At 39.6% G+C, this 15,639-nt stretch overlaps 2 protein-coding genes across 5 annotated transcripts in view; both read left to right on the plus strand.

Annotated features, from left to right (window-relative positions):
• Window positions 1–2,259: 2,259 nt before the first annotated feature.
• LOC134320002 (cytochrome c oxidase assembly factor 7) lies at window positions 2,260–6,512 on the plus strand. Of its 3 annotated transcripts, XR_010013597.1 has the most exons (5): window positions 2,260–2,306; window positions 2,442–2,638; window positions 4,195–4,335; window positions 5,668–6,203; window positions 6,298–6,512. XR_010013597.1 is itself a non-coding variant. In XM_063001280.1 (4 exons), the coding sequence occupies exons 2-4, from the start codon at window positions 2,533–2,535 to the stop codon at window positions 6,108–6,110; spliced, it is 690 nt and encodes a 229-aa protein (XP_062857350.1). In that variant the 5' UTR covers window positions 2,260–2,306; window positions 2,442–2,532; the 3' UTR covers window positions 6,111–6,512. The 3 variants fall into 3 exon arrangements, 2 of the variants coding, with proteins under 2 accessions (XP_062857350.1, XP_062857351.1); XM_063001280.1 differs by having other exon boundaries at window positions 5,668–6,512; XM_063001281.1 differs by lacking the exon at window positions 2,260–2,306 and having other exon boundaries at window positions 2,420–2,638; window positions 5,668–6,512.
• Window positions 6,513–11,951: 5,439 nt separating this feature from the next.
• The window catches only part of ralgps2 (Ral GEF with PH domain and SH3 binding motif 2), a 190,205-nt gene continuing 186,517 nt past the window's right edge, over window positions 11,952–15,639 (plus strand). The window contains exon 1 of one of the 2 annotated variants that reach the window (XM_063002139.1): window positions 11,952–12,035. The gene's annotated coding sequence lies outside the window, so the exon portion shown is untranslated. The remainder of the gene's footprint in view (window positions 12,036–15,639) is intronic. The other variant, XM_063002138.1, reaches the window with a different exon arrangement.

Consider the following 15,639-nt stretch of genomic DNA (forward strand, 5'->3'; position numbering starts at 1 on the left):
TTTTTCACATTGTATTGTATTGTATTTTTTCTGTTTCTACCTCCTTTCCATGCTGCTGTAACAAGTTAATTTCCCCAAGGGGATCAATAAACTCTTATCTATCTTATCTTATCTTATCTTATCTTATCTTATCTTATCTTATCTTATAAGCATGTGGGAAATGACATTCTTGCTTTATGTTATGATTTTCTTCATGGTGTGCAATGTTGTTTCAGTAGATCACAGCTCTGTAATGCAGGCAGGCCAGTCAAGCACACACACAGGCCAGTCAAGCACACACACACACACACACACACGCACACACGCACGCACGCACGCACGCACGCACGCACGCACGCACGCACACACACACACACACACACACACACACACACACACACACACACACACACGGCCAGTGATAGCTCAGTGGTTAAGGTACTGGACTAGTAAACAGAAGGTTGCCGGTTCAAGCCCCGCCACCACCAAGTTGCCACTGTTGGGTCCCTGAGCAAGGCCCTTAACCCTCAATTGCTCATTGTGTAAGCAATTGAGGTAAGTCGCTTTGGATAAAGGCGTCTGCTAAATGCTGAAAATGTAAATGTGTCTATGAAGCCACGCTCTTGTAGAACATGCAGAATGAGGCTTAGTATTGTCTTTACAAGAACATGACATCTTTACAAGAAAACATGAAACATGACACCATGGCACATCTATCACAGAATGGTTTGGATCAGCAACAAAACAGGACAGATGCAGATTGCGAGGGTTGTGGAAGGAGCAGAGAAAACCATTGATGCTCCTTTGCTCACCCTTCAGGACTCATACAAAACAAGAACCAGGATCCGGGCAGAAAAAATAATCACAGACTCCTCACACCCTGGATTTTCTACCCTCTTGCAGGAGCTATAGAGCTATAATTTATTTTATGCTGTTTTTCTATTTTCTGTATATATGCAAAATTCTGCCTAGCATGTGATATTTGTACATTGTCTACATATAGTTTTGTCTGTATATTGTATTGTTTGTATATTGTAGAGAGCCAACAACAGCCAAAAACAAATTCCTTGTGTGTGTAAACATACTTGGTAAATAAAGCTAATACTGGTTTTAATTATGGGATCATATATCTTTCTAAGATGCCAATGCAGTCCTTCATGTCAATGATAACTTCACAAATCACCCATAGCAGAGGCACTGATGCACCTCTATACCATGACATATGTTGGCACTATTTGCTGATAACAGTGTAAATGGTCCTTTTCACATTTTTTTTCTAAAAACAAACTAAGCATGGACCCATCTGACCACAGCAAAAAGCATTTCTGTATAGGTTCATGTTGCATTTCTTGATTCAGCGATAAACTGTGTTAAATGACAATGGTTTTCAGAAGTACTCCCCACACCCACATGGCTATATTTATTTAGATGTCAATGCAGTTCTTTATGTCAATGGCAACTTTACATGTCTCCAATTCCGTAGGTGCTGATGCACTCTATACCATGACATATGTTGGCACCATTTGTCATAACAGTGTAAATGGTCCTTTTCAACTGTGGCACAAATAATTTGGCCATTTTTTCCTAAAAACAAACTAAACATGGACCCATCTCACCACAGCAAAAAGCATTTCTGTATAGGTTCATGTTGCATTTCTTGATTCAGTGGTAAACTGTGTTAAATGACCATGGTTTTCAGAAGTACTCCCAACACCCACATGGCTATATTTATTACAGTTGCATGCTGGTTTCTCTTGCAATGTCATCAAATAACTCAAAAGTCACACATTTATCACAGAGTCAGTTTTTTTCTCTTCAGATACTCTGAACCTTTTGACAAAATTGCATACAGTAGATGGTGAAAGTGTAAATTATTTGCAATGTTGCATTGAAAGATATTTTAAGTGATTGCCAGTGGTCTCACTAAGTTTGTCACAAAGTGGTAAGCCATGACCCATGTTTGCTTGCAAAAACCAAGCCTTTGGTTGATCTTTTGTTATTACGATGTTATTAAAATAATTAATTTAATGAAGTAATTGCGTTTTGACAAGTGAATAACTAAACGCCCATCTACTGTACTTAGTCAGTTACTGTGTACAACCTGCACACAAAAAGCGAATCGTAATTAATTTACGAGAACGTACGGAAGCCTGTTGGTGTCAAACACATTGAGTGTCAAATACTTTACTATGCCCTATATATGCGCACTACCTAGGGTAATAATAAGCGATTCTTACACGTTACGTAGTGCTCTGCGTTTTAAACACAGAGGTATTTGAGAACACCAAACTGCAGCAGGAAGAATCTTTCAAGCACTTCTAAAACTTGTAACGGTTTTACTGTTTTATTCATTTTATTGAAGTAACGTTTTGCAGCGAATTCATATTTATTGTGTTTAAAATTTATGTTTTTCATTAAAAGTTTTAAGTAAAAGCGCTAAATTGTATTTTTTCGTTTGGAAGGAGCAACCCGACCAAGGTCACAAATGTAAATGTACTTGGGGCTGACACGTGAGATCTCAGAACCGTGTGAAAGATCGTGAGTCTGTATAAAATGGCTGGACTGATTAATTTTGAAGATGAAGCAGAGGTGAAGCAATTCCTAGACAATCTGGGAGTGGAGTACAGCTATCAGTGCTACCGAGAGAAAGATCCTGAAGGTACAGTCATGTAGAGAGCTGTCCGGCTCATACGGTGCTGACATCACATCCATGGTATCATTATATTACTATCTGTATTCTGCTATTAAGTCTACCTATACACTGCACACTGCAAACCTCATTTTACTGTCTCATGTTCAGGTCGTGATTTGGTATATTTATTTATTTATTTATTAGGATTTTAACGTCATGTTTTACACACTTTGGTTACATTCATGACAGGACAGGTAAGTTACTCGTTACACAAGATTCATCAGTTCACAAGTTCAATGTCAAACACAGTCATAGACAATTTTATGTCTCTAATTCACTTCACTTGCATGTCTTTGGACTGTGGGAGGAAACCCACGCAGACACGGGGAGAACATGCAAACTCCACACAGAAAGGACCCGGACCGCTCCACCTGGGAATCGAACCCAGAACCTTGTGCTGTGAAGTGACAGTGCTACCCACTGAGCCACCGTGCGTCCCTGATTTGGTATATAAGAACTAAACCCAATATTTAAACAACAATGACAAAATTCATTAATCAACAAAAAACCCTATAATTCAAAAACAATGGAATGTTATTTAATGTTACCTTGATATATGTATTAATGGAAAATGACAAAGGCTGGCCAGCTGTTAGGACGTCTATACAGTATATTTACATAATATTTTTGGAATACGATGCACTGGGTTATTTAGATACCTAAAGAATGTAAAGTAAATTTAACTCAAAGGTTGGGCAGCACGGTGGCTCAGTGGGTAGCCCTGTCGCCTCACAGCAAGAAGGTCCTGGGTTCGATTCCCAGATGGGGAGGTCTGGGTTTTTTCTGTGTGGAGTTTGCATATTCTCCCTGTGTCTGTGTGGGTTTCCTCCCACAGTCCAAAGACACGCACTCAGATTAATTGGAGACACTGAATTGCCCTATAGGGGAATGGGTGTGTGTGTGTATGTGTGTCTGCCTTGCGATGGACTGGGGCCCCGTCCAGGGTGTTACTGTGTGCCTTGCTCCCATTGAAAAGCACCCACCCCCCGCGACCCTGATTGGATAAGCAGTTAAGAGAGTGAGTGAGATATATACGTTTAGATATATTTAGGGCATAGTTGTCAGTAGTCATATTCCAATACTCCAAGAATACTTTTACAATGAAATGTTACTGGAAAGTGGTGTATGTGACAAGAAGTGCGTAAATTGCATCGTTTGACCTCCAAAACCCAGTTCTAACTGGTTTAGACCAGCTCATATGTTCTAGCTAAGAAATCTCTGTTATCAGTGGAATCTTCCTCTGTCCTACAAGGTCAGTGATGAGAGTATAAGGGGTGATTATTTTCTTTCTGTATTATCGCATTTACCAAGTTTCTAAGTGCAATCCTTCTCTGCAGACAAAAATAAAACTCTTTTCTACTCATAATCCAGTCTCTGATGTATTCACCACAGTTATAATTTGTGTTTTTGATGTATTTTTAGGACAAACAACTTCACCTTCCATCAGGATATTCTTTTATTTTTATCTCCTAAATATAATGTATATTTTCTCTGTTTCTATTTTGTTTGCTTTTCTCTTCCAGGTTGTCAGAGGTTGTCAGATTACTTGGAAGGTGTGAAGAAAAACTATGAGTCGGCTGCTCGTGTTCTTAAGCACAACTGTGAGACTCATGGTCACGGTGAGAGCTGCTACAAGCTTGGAGCTTATCACATCACTGGAAAAGGTCAGATTGTGGTTCATTGTGCAGATTTATAAAGTTCAGTTAAAAGACAACACTGGCGGTAACAAAGGGCATTGCAGAAGGAACATTGCAAAAAATTTTTATCAATCCTGAAATATAGTTTGCAATTCCATTCATGCAGCAGGCAGGGCTTATATGCAGAGCAACTTAGAAATGAGGGAAAATATTATTTAATAATACTGTAATGTGATTAAATTAACAGCCCATATACAATATACACCGATCAGCCATAACATTAAAACCACCTTCTTGTTTCTATACTTACTGTCCATTTTATCAGCGCCACTTACCATATAGAAGCACTTTGTAGTTCTACAATTACTGACTGTAGTCCATCTGTTTCTCTACATACTTTTTTAGCCTGCTTTCACCCTGTTCTTCAATGGTCAGGACCCCCACAGGGCCACCACAGAGCAGGTATTATTTGGGTGGTGGATCATTCTCAGCACTGCAGTGACACTGACATGGTGGTGGTTTGTTAGTGTGTGTTGTGCTGGTATGAGTGGATCTGACACAGCAGCGCTGTTGGAGTTTTTAAATACTGTGTCCACTCACTGTCCACTCTGTTAGACACTCCTACCTAGTTGGTCCACCTTGTAGATGTAAATTCAGAGATGATCGCTCATCTACTGCTGCTGTTTGAGTTGGTCATCTTTTAGAGCTTCATCAGTGGTTACAGGATGCTGCCCATGGGGCGCTGTTGGCTGGATATTTTTGGTTGGTGGACGATTCTCAATCCAGCAGTGTCAGTGAGGTGTTTAGAAACTCCATCAGCATTTCTGTGTCTGATCCACTCATTCCAGCACAACACACACTAACACACCACCACCATGTCAGTGTCACTGTACCACCACCTAAATAATACCTACTCTGTAGTGGTAGAGTGGGAGAGTCCTGACCATTGAAGAACAGCATGAAAGGGGGCTAACAAAGCATGCAGAGAAACAGATGGACTACAGTTTGTAATTGTAGAACTACAAAGTGGTAAGTGGAGCTGATAAAATTGACAAAATGGACAGTGAGTGTAGAAACAAGGAGGTGGTTTTAATGTTATGGCTGATCGGTGTATGCAGACAGTATATCCGAGTTTATTTTTAATAACAAAGTGGTGTCATCTGAAAGTCTATTAATTGCTGTATATTGTACATTCCATCCAGCACTGGCAGTTACCATTACCACCAGGCCTACAGTTTACCTGTAGCTGATTCCCATGCTCTTTTTATTAAAGTGTTGTGATACATATTTTGCCAGTTGTCAACATGAGTTATTACCATCTGATATGCCTGTATTTCCCTCCTCTTTTTGTTAAACCAGGTGGGGTGACAGAGTGTTTAAAGAGTGCTTACTCCTGCTTTATCAAGGCTTGCAATGCCAAAGGAAAGAAGTCCATGGATGCTTGCCACAATGTGGGCTTGCTCGCTCACGACGGCCGAGCTATGGAGGGGGGTCCGGACCCTGTGGCGGCTCGTCAGTATTATGAGAAGGCCTGTGAAGGAGGGTTTGCACCTAGCTGTTTTAATTTGAGTGCTCTCTACATTCAGGGATCAACAGAGGTTGAGAAAAACATGCCCTTGGCTTTGAAGTACGCCATGCGAGCCTGTGAGTTCGGCCACGTCTGGGGCTGCTCCAACGCCAGCCGCATGTACAAACTGGGCGACGGTACGGAGAAGGATGACCAGAAGGCAGAGGAACTGAAAAACCGAGCAACAAAACTCCACGGAGAAAAGAAAGAGCAGCAGCTAAAATTCGGAGAGTGATGGGCAAAGAGAAAGTGTTGGATCTTATATTTTCAGTGGAGACTTGCCTGCTACAAATGAAGTAGGGAACAGAAAGTGTGAGAACTAAATCAGGTGAAGTTCAGAATTGTACTGAGGCCTGTTTAAGTACTGTGCCATTGCATTTATAAATGCATCCTCCAAATTGTTAACTGTTATCTGTTTGCAGGTGAGGACATTTAAAATGCTCTGAATGTTTTAGTGACCTGTGTGAATTCATTGTAAATCTATGGTACATTAGAATAAAGTGAATACATGTCGTGTTTATGTACACGATAACTCATGTAAAATTGTACATATCACACTTGACATCATTTGTACAAACCCAATTTCTATAACAAGTTGGGATATTTTGTAAAATGCAATAAAAACAAGAATCTGTGATTCGTTTTCCTCTTGAACCTTTATTTCACTTTTAATGTTTTGACTAACTGCTTTTATTGGGTTTTGTAAATATAAACAAATAAGAGTAAAAACGTGGCATAATAAACAGGTGGCTCGGTAGGTAGCACTTTCCCCTTACAGCAAGAACGTCCTGGGTTTGATTCCCAGGTGGAGTGGTCCGGGTCCTTTCTGAGTGGAGTGCATGTTCTCCCCGTGTCTGTGTGGCTTTCTTCCGGGTGCTCCGGTTTTCTCCCACAGTCCAAAGACATGCAAGTGAGGTGAATTGGAGACAAAATTGTCCATGACTGTGTTTAATATTAAACTTAAACTGATGAATCTTGTGTAACCAGTAAACTACATGTCCTGTCATAAATGTAACCAAAGTGTGTACAACATGACGTTAAAATCCTAATATAATAATAATAATAAACAGGTAAATTGGTAACAGTTGAGGGTATCGTGTTTGGTTGTAAAAGGAGAATCCACTAAAGGCTCAGTCTTTGCATGCTAAGATGGATCATGGATCCTCACTATGTGCCAAACTTCATGTGAGAATTGTCAATCAGTTCAAAAAGAACATCTCTCAGTGCAAGATTGCAAATATTTAGGTCTGTTGCCATCTACCCTTCGTAATACTGTGAAAAGATTCATGGAATCCAGAAAAATCTTAGTGCAGGAAAAGAATTATAACCACTTCTGAATGTGTGTAAGCCTTGAGCACCAGTCAGCATTACAGGACAAACCGTCATGCTACCATGAGAAATATAGCCACATGGGCTACTGCATGGATCACTGCAGAATTCTTCAGCACAACCCTAAACCATTCAAGGTTCAAACTTTAACACAATGGGTGATTTAATAAGTCAGAACTAGTTTTGTAATGGCTAAAGTCAAAATTGATGGCCTCAACCCTGTTAAGAATAAGTGGACTAGCACCCAGGTGGCGCAGCGGGCTAGCGTGAGCTCGACTGCAATCAGGGATCCCCCAGCAGCGGAAGACAAATTGGCTATGGTAAATTGGAAGAAAATGGGAGAAACTGCATAAATAAAATAGAAAAAAAGAATAAGTGGACTGTAAAATGTCAAGTTTGTGCCAAAAAACAGAGGTCAAAGCTCCAAGAGACTTGTGGATTGCTGCTACAAGTTGCTGGAGGTGATAATAATTAAGAGACATAAAAATCTAATGTTACACTTGCTTGTGATCTTTTTAAAATTGTAATTAAACTAATCAAATGACTTACATTTGTTAATCAAAAATGTGGACTGTGTTAATCATTTATATCATTACATATATGGATCATACATATGTCATATCATACATATATCATAATCATTACAATTATAGACATCATTGAAATTCCAGTGACATAATAAGCCAAAATATTAGAGCCACCCTCAGAATTGTGCATGTTATAAGAGAACTGAAGTTCAACTTATAATTCACCAGGGGGAGCTAAATCCAAACTCAATTGCATTCAAGCGCTTAAGTAGACAAGGTTTCTCATCCTTTACCATGTTTAGCCCCACCTACGGCCTGACCATAAGCTTGTTGGACATCTCATTTCAGTGACTAACTGATAACTCTGTGTTATCTGTTCATCTATAACAACAGCCATTCTTCTGAGAAGGCTTCCCACAAGACTTTGAAGTATGTTTGTGGGAATTTGTGGCAATTCAGTAAAAAAAAAAAACATTTAAATGGTTGGGTACTGATGTTGGTCAAGAAAGCCTCAATTGATGTTCCAGTTTATTCTAAAGCTGTTCAGTGGGCCTAAGATCAGGGCTCTGTGCAGACCACTGGACTCTCTTTAAACCAAGCTTTCCTTTGTGACTTTATAGACCTTACTAAGTACACAATGTCCAAAAGAAAGCATTTAATGCAGGTATTTAATTTATTTTATATAATTTATCACATCTGTTAGCAGTTGTTGTGACTGAAACACATGAATTAAAAAATGAAAGGGGTATCGCAATACTTGTCCATATAGTGTATTTATCACTACTATACATGAGCCCCACAAGTGCCAAAAAACATTTTTGCTAGCGTGCATTCTTTTCTTATTGTTTAGATGCTGATTCTACAGGCTCTACTTGATGAAAAATCTGAACAGTACTATATAAATCTATTATATATCTATAAAATTTAAATAATAAAAATTAAAATTGGTTATTATTGACAGTAGGACAGGATGTGTTTATGTTTTAGTAACTTCAGCATTAGTAAGTCTCAAGTTCAAGAGTTCAAGAGAGGCTTTATTGTCATTTCAGCTATATACAAGTACATAATGACACAAAACAACATCCCTCCAGGAGCAGGGTGCAACACAGAACAAAAGTGCAGAACAATATAATAAAAAAAAACCAGTACAATAAATACAAAGATACAAGAGACATTTCTAATCCAAAGTAATTGAGGGAGTCAAGACTAATCTTCAGTAAATGTATACACAGTAACATTTCTTTTTACTTAGTTTTTTGATTACTATTATATTTCATATTACTTCATCCTGGGCATAGGTGTGGTGAGTGTGGCACCACCCAAAAACTGTAATGAGGCAGGAAAACACTCAAAACAAGTCATCAGCCTAAAGCAGAGCATGCTTTTTAATTACTTATACCTATAATGGTTTTGGGAGGTAACAGAAGAAGGAACAGTCAAAGGGAAAACATATAAAGCTTCTTAAACACAGTAAATCCAGGTCCACAGGACCAAATTTAACGTGCAAAATTCATTCTACCACCTCAACCGTTTTACACATTAAAATCTATGTGTAAAATCTATGTAGGGGCAGCTTGAAATTTTCCCCCCATTTAGACCAGGATGAAGTTGTTGGTAAATACAGTGGTACCTCATAACTCAATGTCCACTTAACTCCAAATCTTTGAAACTCAATGCCATTTGTCGAGAAGTTTGTACCCTTAAACTCAACCTGTTCAGTTTGTTTTAAAATAAAATGTATTTATTTAATTTTAAATAAACAATGAACAGTCGCTTTGTTCAGTGCTCGGCTTGAGCGGTGCGGTAAAACGCCATCAAAGTGAGCACATGAGACGAAACTGTATTTGTGTGGAATAATCGTCAGACGACTTAGCTCCAGGAGCAGCTTCTTGGACACCACAGACGCACTGGAGACCAGCCCAGCCAATGCCAGGGTCAGCGAATGGCTTAAACAGTGAAACAGCCTAGGCAGTCAGACAGCCCAGTGGACAGAGAGAGGGATCACCCCAAATGAACACGTTGCCTTCGGCCATGACCAACCCTGGAATGTCTGGAAAACCCTGAACCGCCTGCGAGTCGGCGAGGGCTGCTGCGAGGCATCCCTGAAGAAATGGAACCCAATAACAGCTGACTCATGCGTGTGCGGTGAACTCCAAACCGTGGAACATCTCATGAGATGCAGTTCTGCTCCAGAGTGCACCGCAGAAGACCTGGCCAAACCAAATGCAGCCGCGCTCGCCTGTGGTAACTACTGGAAGGACATAATATAGATGACGGCTGGACACGAAGAAGAAGATCATCAGATTCACTCTGAAAGCTCCACATGTATCTGTGTTTAGCTGGATTTTCCTCCTGTTTCACTTTCAAACTTTTGTTACGTATTCTGAGAAATTCTGACTTTTGTTCGTATTCTGAGAAATTGTGTTTTTATATTATATTTGTGTTATTTTCCGTGTATAAATGTAAAAAACAACCCCATTACTTTACCTAAGCCTAAAATATACACAGTTCCGGTGGACCATGGAACGCATTAACAGGTTTCCCATACATCCTTATGGGAAAAAATACCTTGAAACTCAACTCCTTTTAAACTCAACGCCAGTCCCAGAACCAACTGAGGTCGAGTTTCAAGGTACCACTGTAGAATGAATAAGTGAATAATGGACTGAGAAATATGGGTCATATAATTGACCTGTTTGAGGAACAGTTGTGTTATAAAAGTTCTGACACCTGACTAAACACGATACTTCATTCCTAACGGTAATACACTGCCTGGCCAAAAAAAGGTCACCACCTGGATTTAACTAAGCAAATAGGTAAGAGCCTCCCATTGGATAATTACTGCATGGGTGATTATGTTTCAGCTGGCAACATGTTATTTAACCCTAACTGATGCAGTGAGTAGCTTCTCATTTGTTAAACAACCATGTCGAAAGACTCGTCCTGTGGTCGTGGAAAAGATGTTAATCTGTTTCAGAAGGGTCAAATTAACAGCATGCATCAAGCGGAGAAAACATCTAAGGAGAAGCTGAAACTACTAAAATCAGGTTAAGAACTGTCCAACGCATCATTAAAAAGTGGAAGGACAGTGGGGGAAACATCATCTTCGAGGAAGGAATGTGGTCAGAAAAAAATCTTGAATGATCGTGATCGGCGATCACTTAAACGTTTGGTGAAATCAAATGGTAGAAAAACTACAGTAGAACTCAGGGATATGTTTAATAGTGAAAGTAAGATCATTTCCACACACACAGTGCGAAGGGAACTCAAGGGATTTGGACTAAACAGCGGTGTAGCCTTAAGAAAAGCACTTGTCAGTGAGGCTAACCGGCAAAAACGGCTTCAATTTGCTAGGGAGAATAAAGATTGGACTCTGGAGCAATGGAAGAAGGTCATGTGGTCTGATGAGTCCAGATTTACCCTGTTCCAGAATGATGGGCGCATCAGGGTAAGAAGAGAGGCGGCTGAAGTGATGCACCCATGATGCCTAGTGCCTACCGTACAAGCCTGTGGGGGCAGTGCTATGATCTGGGGTTGCTGCAGTTGGTCAGGTCTAGGTTCAGCAACATTATGTGCCCAAAGAATGAGGTCAGCTGACTACCTGAATATACTGAACGACCAGGTTATTCCATCAATGGATTTTTTCTTCCCTGATGGCACGGGCATATTCCAAGATGACAATGCCAGGATTCATCAGGCTCAAATTGTGAAAGAGTGGTTCAGGGAGTATGAGACATCATTTTCACACATGGATTGGCCACCACAGAGTCCAGACCTGAACCCCATTGAGATCACATCTTTGGGATGTGCTGGAGAAGACTTTGCGCAGTGGTCCAAATTTCCCATCATCAATACAAGATCTTGGGGAAAAATTAATGCAACTCTGGACAGAAATAAATGTTGTGACGTTGCAGAAGCTTGTGGAAAAGATGCCGTAATCAAAGCTAAAGGCGGTCCAACGAAATATTAAAGTGTGTGACCTTTTTTTTGGCCAGGCAGTGTATATTGACCAGCCGTGTGGCATCATATGTGGCAGGTTGAAGAAAAGTGCGCGCGTGCGCGTGTGTGTACCGTTTATGTGTGTGAGCGTGCTTGAAGGAAGCGCGCGGCCGCAGTTGAAGCTCCGCCCACCTCCGTCCCAGCCCGTCGCTCTGAGCCGCTCAACGAAGCACAGTTTATTACACTTGTCCTGCACGCGCGCGCTCACTTTTTCTCTGTGAATTTTCTGTTTGCTTATTAAACTCACAAAACACTGCCAAATTGGCTCTCAGTTTAAACGAGAATTAACTGCACAGCTACAAGAGGTGAGTTTGTTTGTGTTTGTTTATATAGAGTTGTGCTGTGGAGATGGGCAGGTCGTATTCCTCGCTAGCTTAGGGCTAGCTGTGTTAGCAACGACTTCTTGAGGTAATTTAAATGTGCTGACCTCGCGCGCTGGGTTTTATATGGTTTATCTCTTTCATATTGCTCATATAACCGTGCTGCTGTTTGCAATTCGCCTCGTTTTTTGTTTTATTCAGCCCTGTCATCATCACCTAGACTTTGTTCGGTTATATTGCAGGATTAATCCTGGAGTGCGTGGCATTTATGTGCTACTAACCTGCATGTTATTTTGGTATGCTGGTGCATTAGCGTTTCTAATCCCGTGTCTGTCTGGTGCAGATTAATTGGTTATTCGAGCTTGTTTAATATTGTGCTTGGTATGCTGTGGTTAGAAATGGCCCTCCCAGATTTGTGGTGTGTCTCTTTTAGTCATCTTGGCTCCTAACTCCTAACAAGTTCATCCATCTAGCTGATGTATGCAAACAATCTTTAAGTGTAAACAACATGAGTGTAAAGCAGCTCTGTGGATTGGTGTTCCAATTTTGGTTTTGTTATTGGCATATCGTGCTATCTATATTCAGTTTGAGAATAGATAACGCAACATCACCGGTTTGCTAATCATGCATTATAAAATAAAAGGCCCATCCCGCCCTCTCCTGATAGATGAGCTTGGCATGGCATGGTCCACTCATCATTTCTTGCTGCTAAATGTTTCATGATATGATGAGATGGCACTCGTGTACGTGTCAAACAGTCGATGTGTTTAAATCGAGCCAGCTGGTACTTCGTTAAAACACTAGACAGCAGATCAATCAATACCAGTGACCGACATGGCCCAATAAGCATTAGACCTCTTTATTGATGTGGAAATGAACACGTCTCATCCACAGAACGTGGGTGTGTTTTCCTCCTGATCTGTATGTGTCCATCATGCAAAGAACAGTTGCTCACAGTAAGAAAAAAGTCTGCATAATATGTACCAAGATGTTGTGATTGCGATATGCCTTGCGATATATCAAAACAAACTTGATGTGCCACAGGTCTGCTGTCCATTTATTCATCTGATGAGTTTTTTTTTCTTGGATCATGTATATTTCACCATGTATGAGCACCCCAAATATCATACATTACTTATTTGCACACATATAAGGTCAATTTATAGGCAAGGCAAGTTTATTTGTATAGCACCTTTCATACACATTGGCAATACAAAGTGCTTTACATAAGAAAAAAAATAATTAAAAGCATTAAAACATTCCTGAGATCTAGAACCTTAAAAAGACTTCTTGCAAACTTTTAGTTACAATTAAGAACATGAAATTCAAACAAGAGAGATAAAAACATTAAGAACATGAAAAACTAAAAGAAAATATAGTAAAATATACCCTACAATTTAGAGACTATGAAATTAAGACAAGAGAGATACACGTTATTATAAGGGATTAATTATACATTATACATATAGAAGCCAGTTAGTTTGCATATTTTGAAAAGTGACCGCATGCTGTGCAGTACTCACCATCCCACCCAAGTTTTAAAGTTAAGAAAATGGTTCTATGTAAATGAAGTATATTTACCAAATACAGAACTCTTGTAATTTCTGCCCAGTCAGTTTAAGATAGATTTAACACTCACACAGTTTATAGCACAGCACCAGTGATTTTACATTACACTGTGTATATTGCAGGGTGGCTATATTAAATTACTTGCAATTTGACTTCATTTTCTGGTAGTTATTGTCAAGGCCAGTATTGTGATAACAAATAAGCAGTATATTGTACCACTGGAATCCACCTAAGGCAAAGCAAAACACGTGTCCTATGTCTTTGCTTTTCAAAATACAAAAGTTATGCTGCTGCCTGGTTGAATGTAAGAACACATTATCAGGTCATTGTGTGTTAAAATGTGCACTGCTGAGACATTGTTTGGTCGTCTGACCCAGTCTGAACAAATAGATATGGTTGTTCTTTATCAGTGTTGAGACAAGGCAGTTATCTATAGGCCATTACAGTGAGCTTTTGACTCTTGACCTAATGTTTTAAAGTTCCAGGAGTTTAGCCCAGATCAAAGATTCAAATTGTTGACAGGCCCACTGTGTACAAAGCAACAGTGTTATTCAGTCTTTTTTTTTGCATCGCAGAATAATTTTAGAAAATAAAATATAAATGAATAATAATTTGTTTATGTCCCAAGCCCAGATAAATAGGTGTTAGATATAGTGTCTAGCTTAAAATGTGCTAAATCAAAATATAATTTAAAACATTATCAATGCAATGAAAATGGATCAATCATTTAGTTGCAATATTAATGTCTGATCTTCTGGGTAATGTCTGATACAGTGTGGCATTATAGTTGAAGGTCTGATAGAATTTGTTTTAAATATCAACTTTCTGAGAAGAAAATAGAAATGATTCATACAATTATTAAATCTTTTCCCAAATTCACTCCATGCTATTTTTTTAATTATTATTTATAATACATTTATTTATAGCATTTTTTGCACAAAATGATTTATTTGCTTTCTCTTTGCATAATGCATTTATTGATGCAGCAGAAGTCTGTGTGAGGTGACAAGTCCACCTGACGCTGTTTCCGCCACTGACCTTTATCCACCAAGGTTTTCATTGAACCACTGAATCTTCTTATCATATCATGAACTGTAGATGGTAAACCTCTTTGCAGTCTTGCACTGAGAAACATTGTCTTTGAACTGACTGACAATTCTTTCACAAAGTTTGGCTTGTTTGTTTGTTTATTAGGATTTTAACGTCATGTTTTACACTTTGGTTACATTCATGACAGGAGCGGTAGTTCATTAGTTCAAGGTTATATCGAACACGGTCATGGACAATTTAGTATCTCCAATTCACCCACGTAGACACAGGGAGAACATGCAAACTCCACACAAAAAGGACCCGATCGCCCCACCTGGGTATCGAACCAAGGACCTTCTCGCTGTGAGGTGACGGTGCTACCCATTTAGCCACCATGCCGCCCTCACAGAGTTTGGCAAGTTAGGGAAACCAAGACCCTCTTGGCAAAGAGTGAGCTGCCAGAACAGTTCTTCTTGTATAACCTTAGCCTCTATGCCAAAGAGTGTGTTGAGTGTGTTGCAGGCGTCACATTTTGTTGTTTTTATAGTTACAAAGTGCAGTTAGGTTTGTCGACAAAAACACTAAAATGGTTTTTGTACCTTCATCGCTGTAGTTTTTAGTTTGGATTTTTATAAAGTGTCCTAACTTTTCTGGAAATGTAGTTTGTACATACTGGGTACAGAGCAATATGTGTATGTGTAAAGAGCGGTTTTAGTATAGAGCCATCTGAGTGTAAACAGTCCTGCAAGTGTAGGCTGGTACAGACGAGAAGTCAATATTAGGCAGCCTGTAACTTGTAATTTTACAGCTTTGTGCTGCTTTGTTTAGTGTAGCAACTGAAGCAAAAGCTTTATGTGCATGCCTGTGATAGGTTTTAGGATCCGAGGCCCATACGGCTTAGTCCACAGTGAAATGTCATTACTCACCAATGAAATCTGTGTAAAACTGGACTCCCTTTCTCAGCAGAATATCCCTTTATGAGTGAGTTTGT

This window comes from Trichomycterus rosablanca, chromosome 9 (assembly GCF_030014385.1).
Source record: "Trichomycterus rosablanca isolate fTriRos1 chromosome 9, fTriRos1.hap1, whole genome shotgun sequence".
Taxonomy (NCBI): domain Eukaryota; kingdom Metazoa; phylum Chordata; class Actinopteri; order Siluriformes; family Trichomycteridae; genus Trichomycterus; species Trichomycterus rosablanca.

Excerpts from the sequence above, each read along its gene's own strand:
- LOC134320002 (XM_063001280.1), top strand. The coding sequence starts at position 2,533 with ATGGCTGGACTGATTAATTTTGAAGATGAAGCAGAGGTGAAGCAATTC. Across the intron at positions 2,639-4,194 it reads CCGAGAGAAAGATCCTGAAG|GTTGTCAGAGGTTGTCAGAT; the intron begins GTACAGTCATGT and ends TTTCTCTTCCAG. Across the intron at positions 4,336-5,667 it reads TTATCACATCACTGGAAAAG|GTGGGGTGACAGAGTGTTTA; the intron begins GTCAGATTGTGG and ends TTGTTAAACCAG.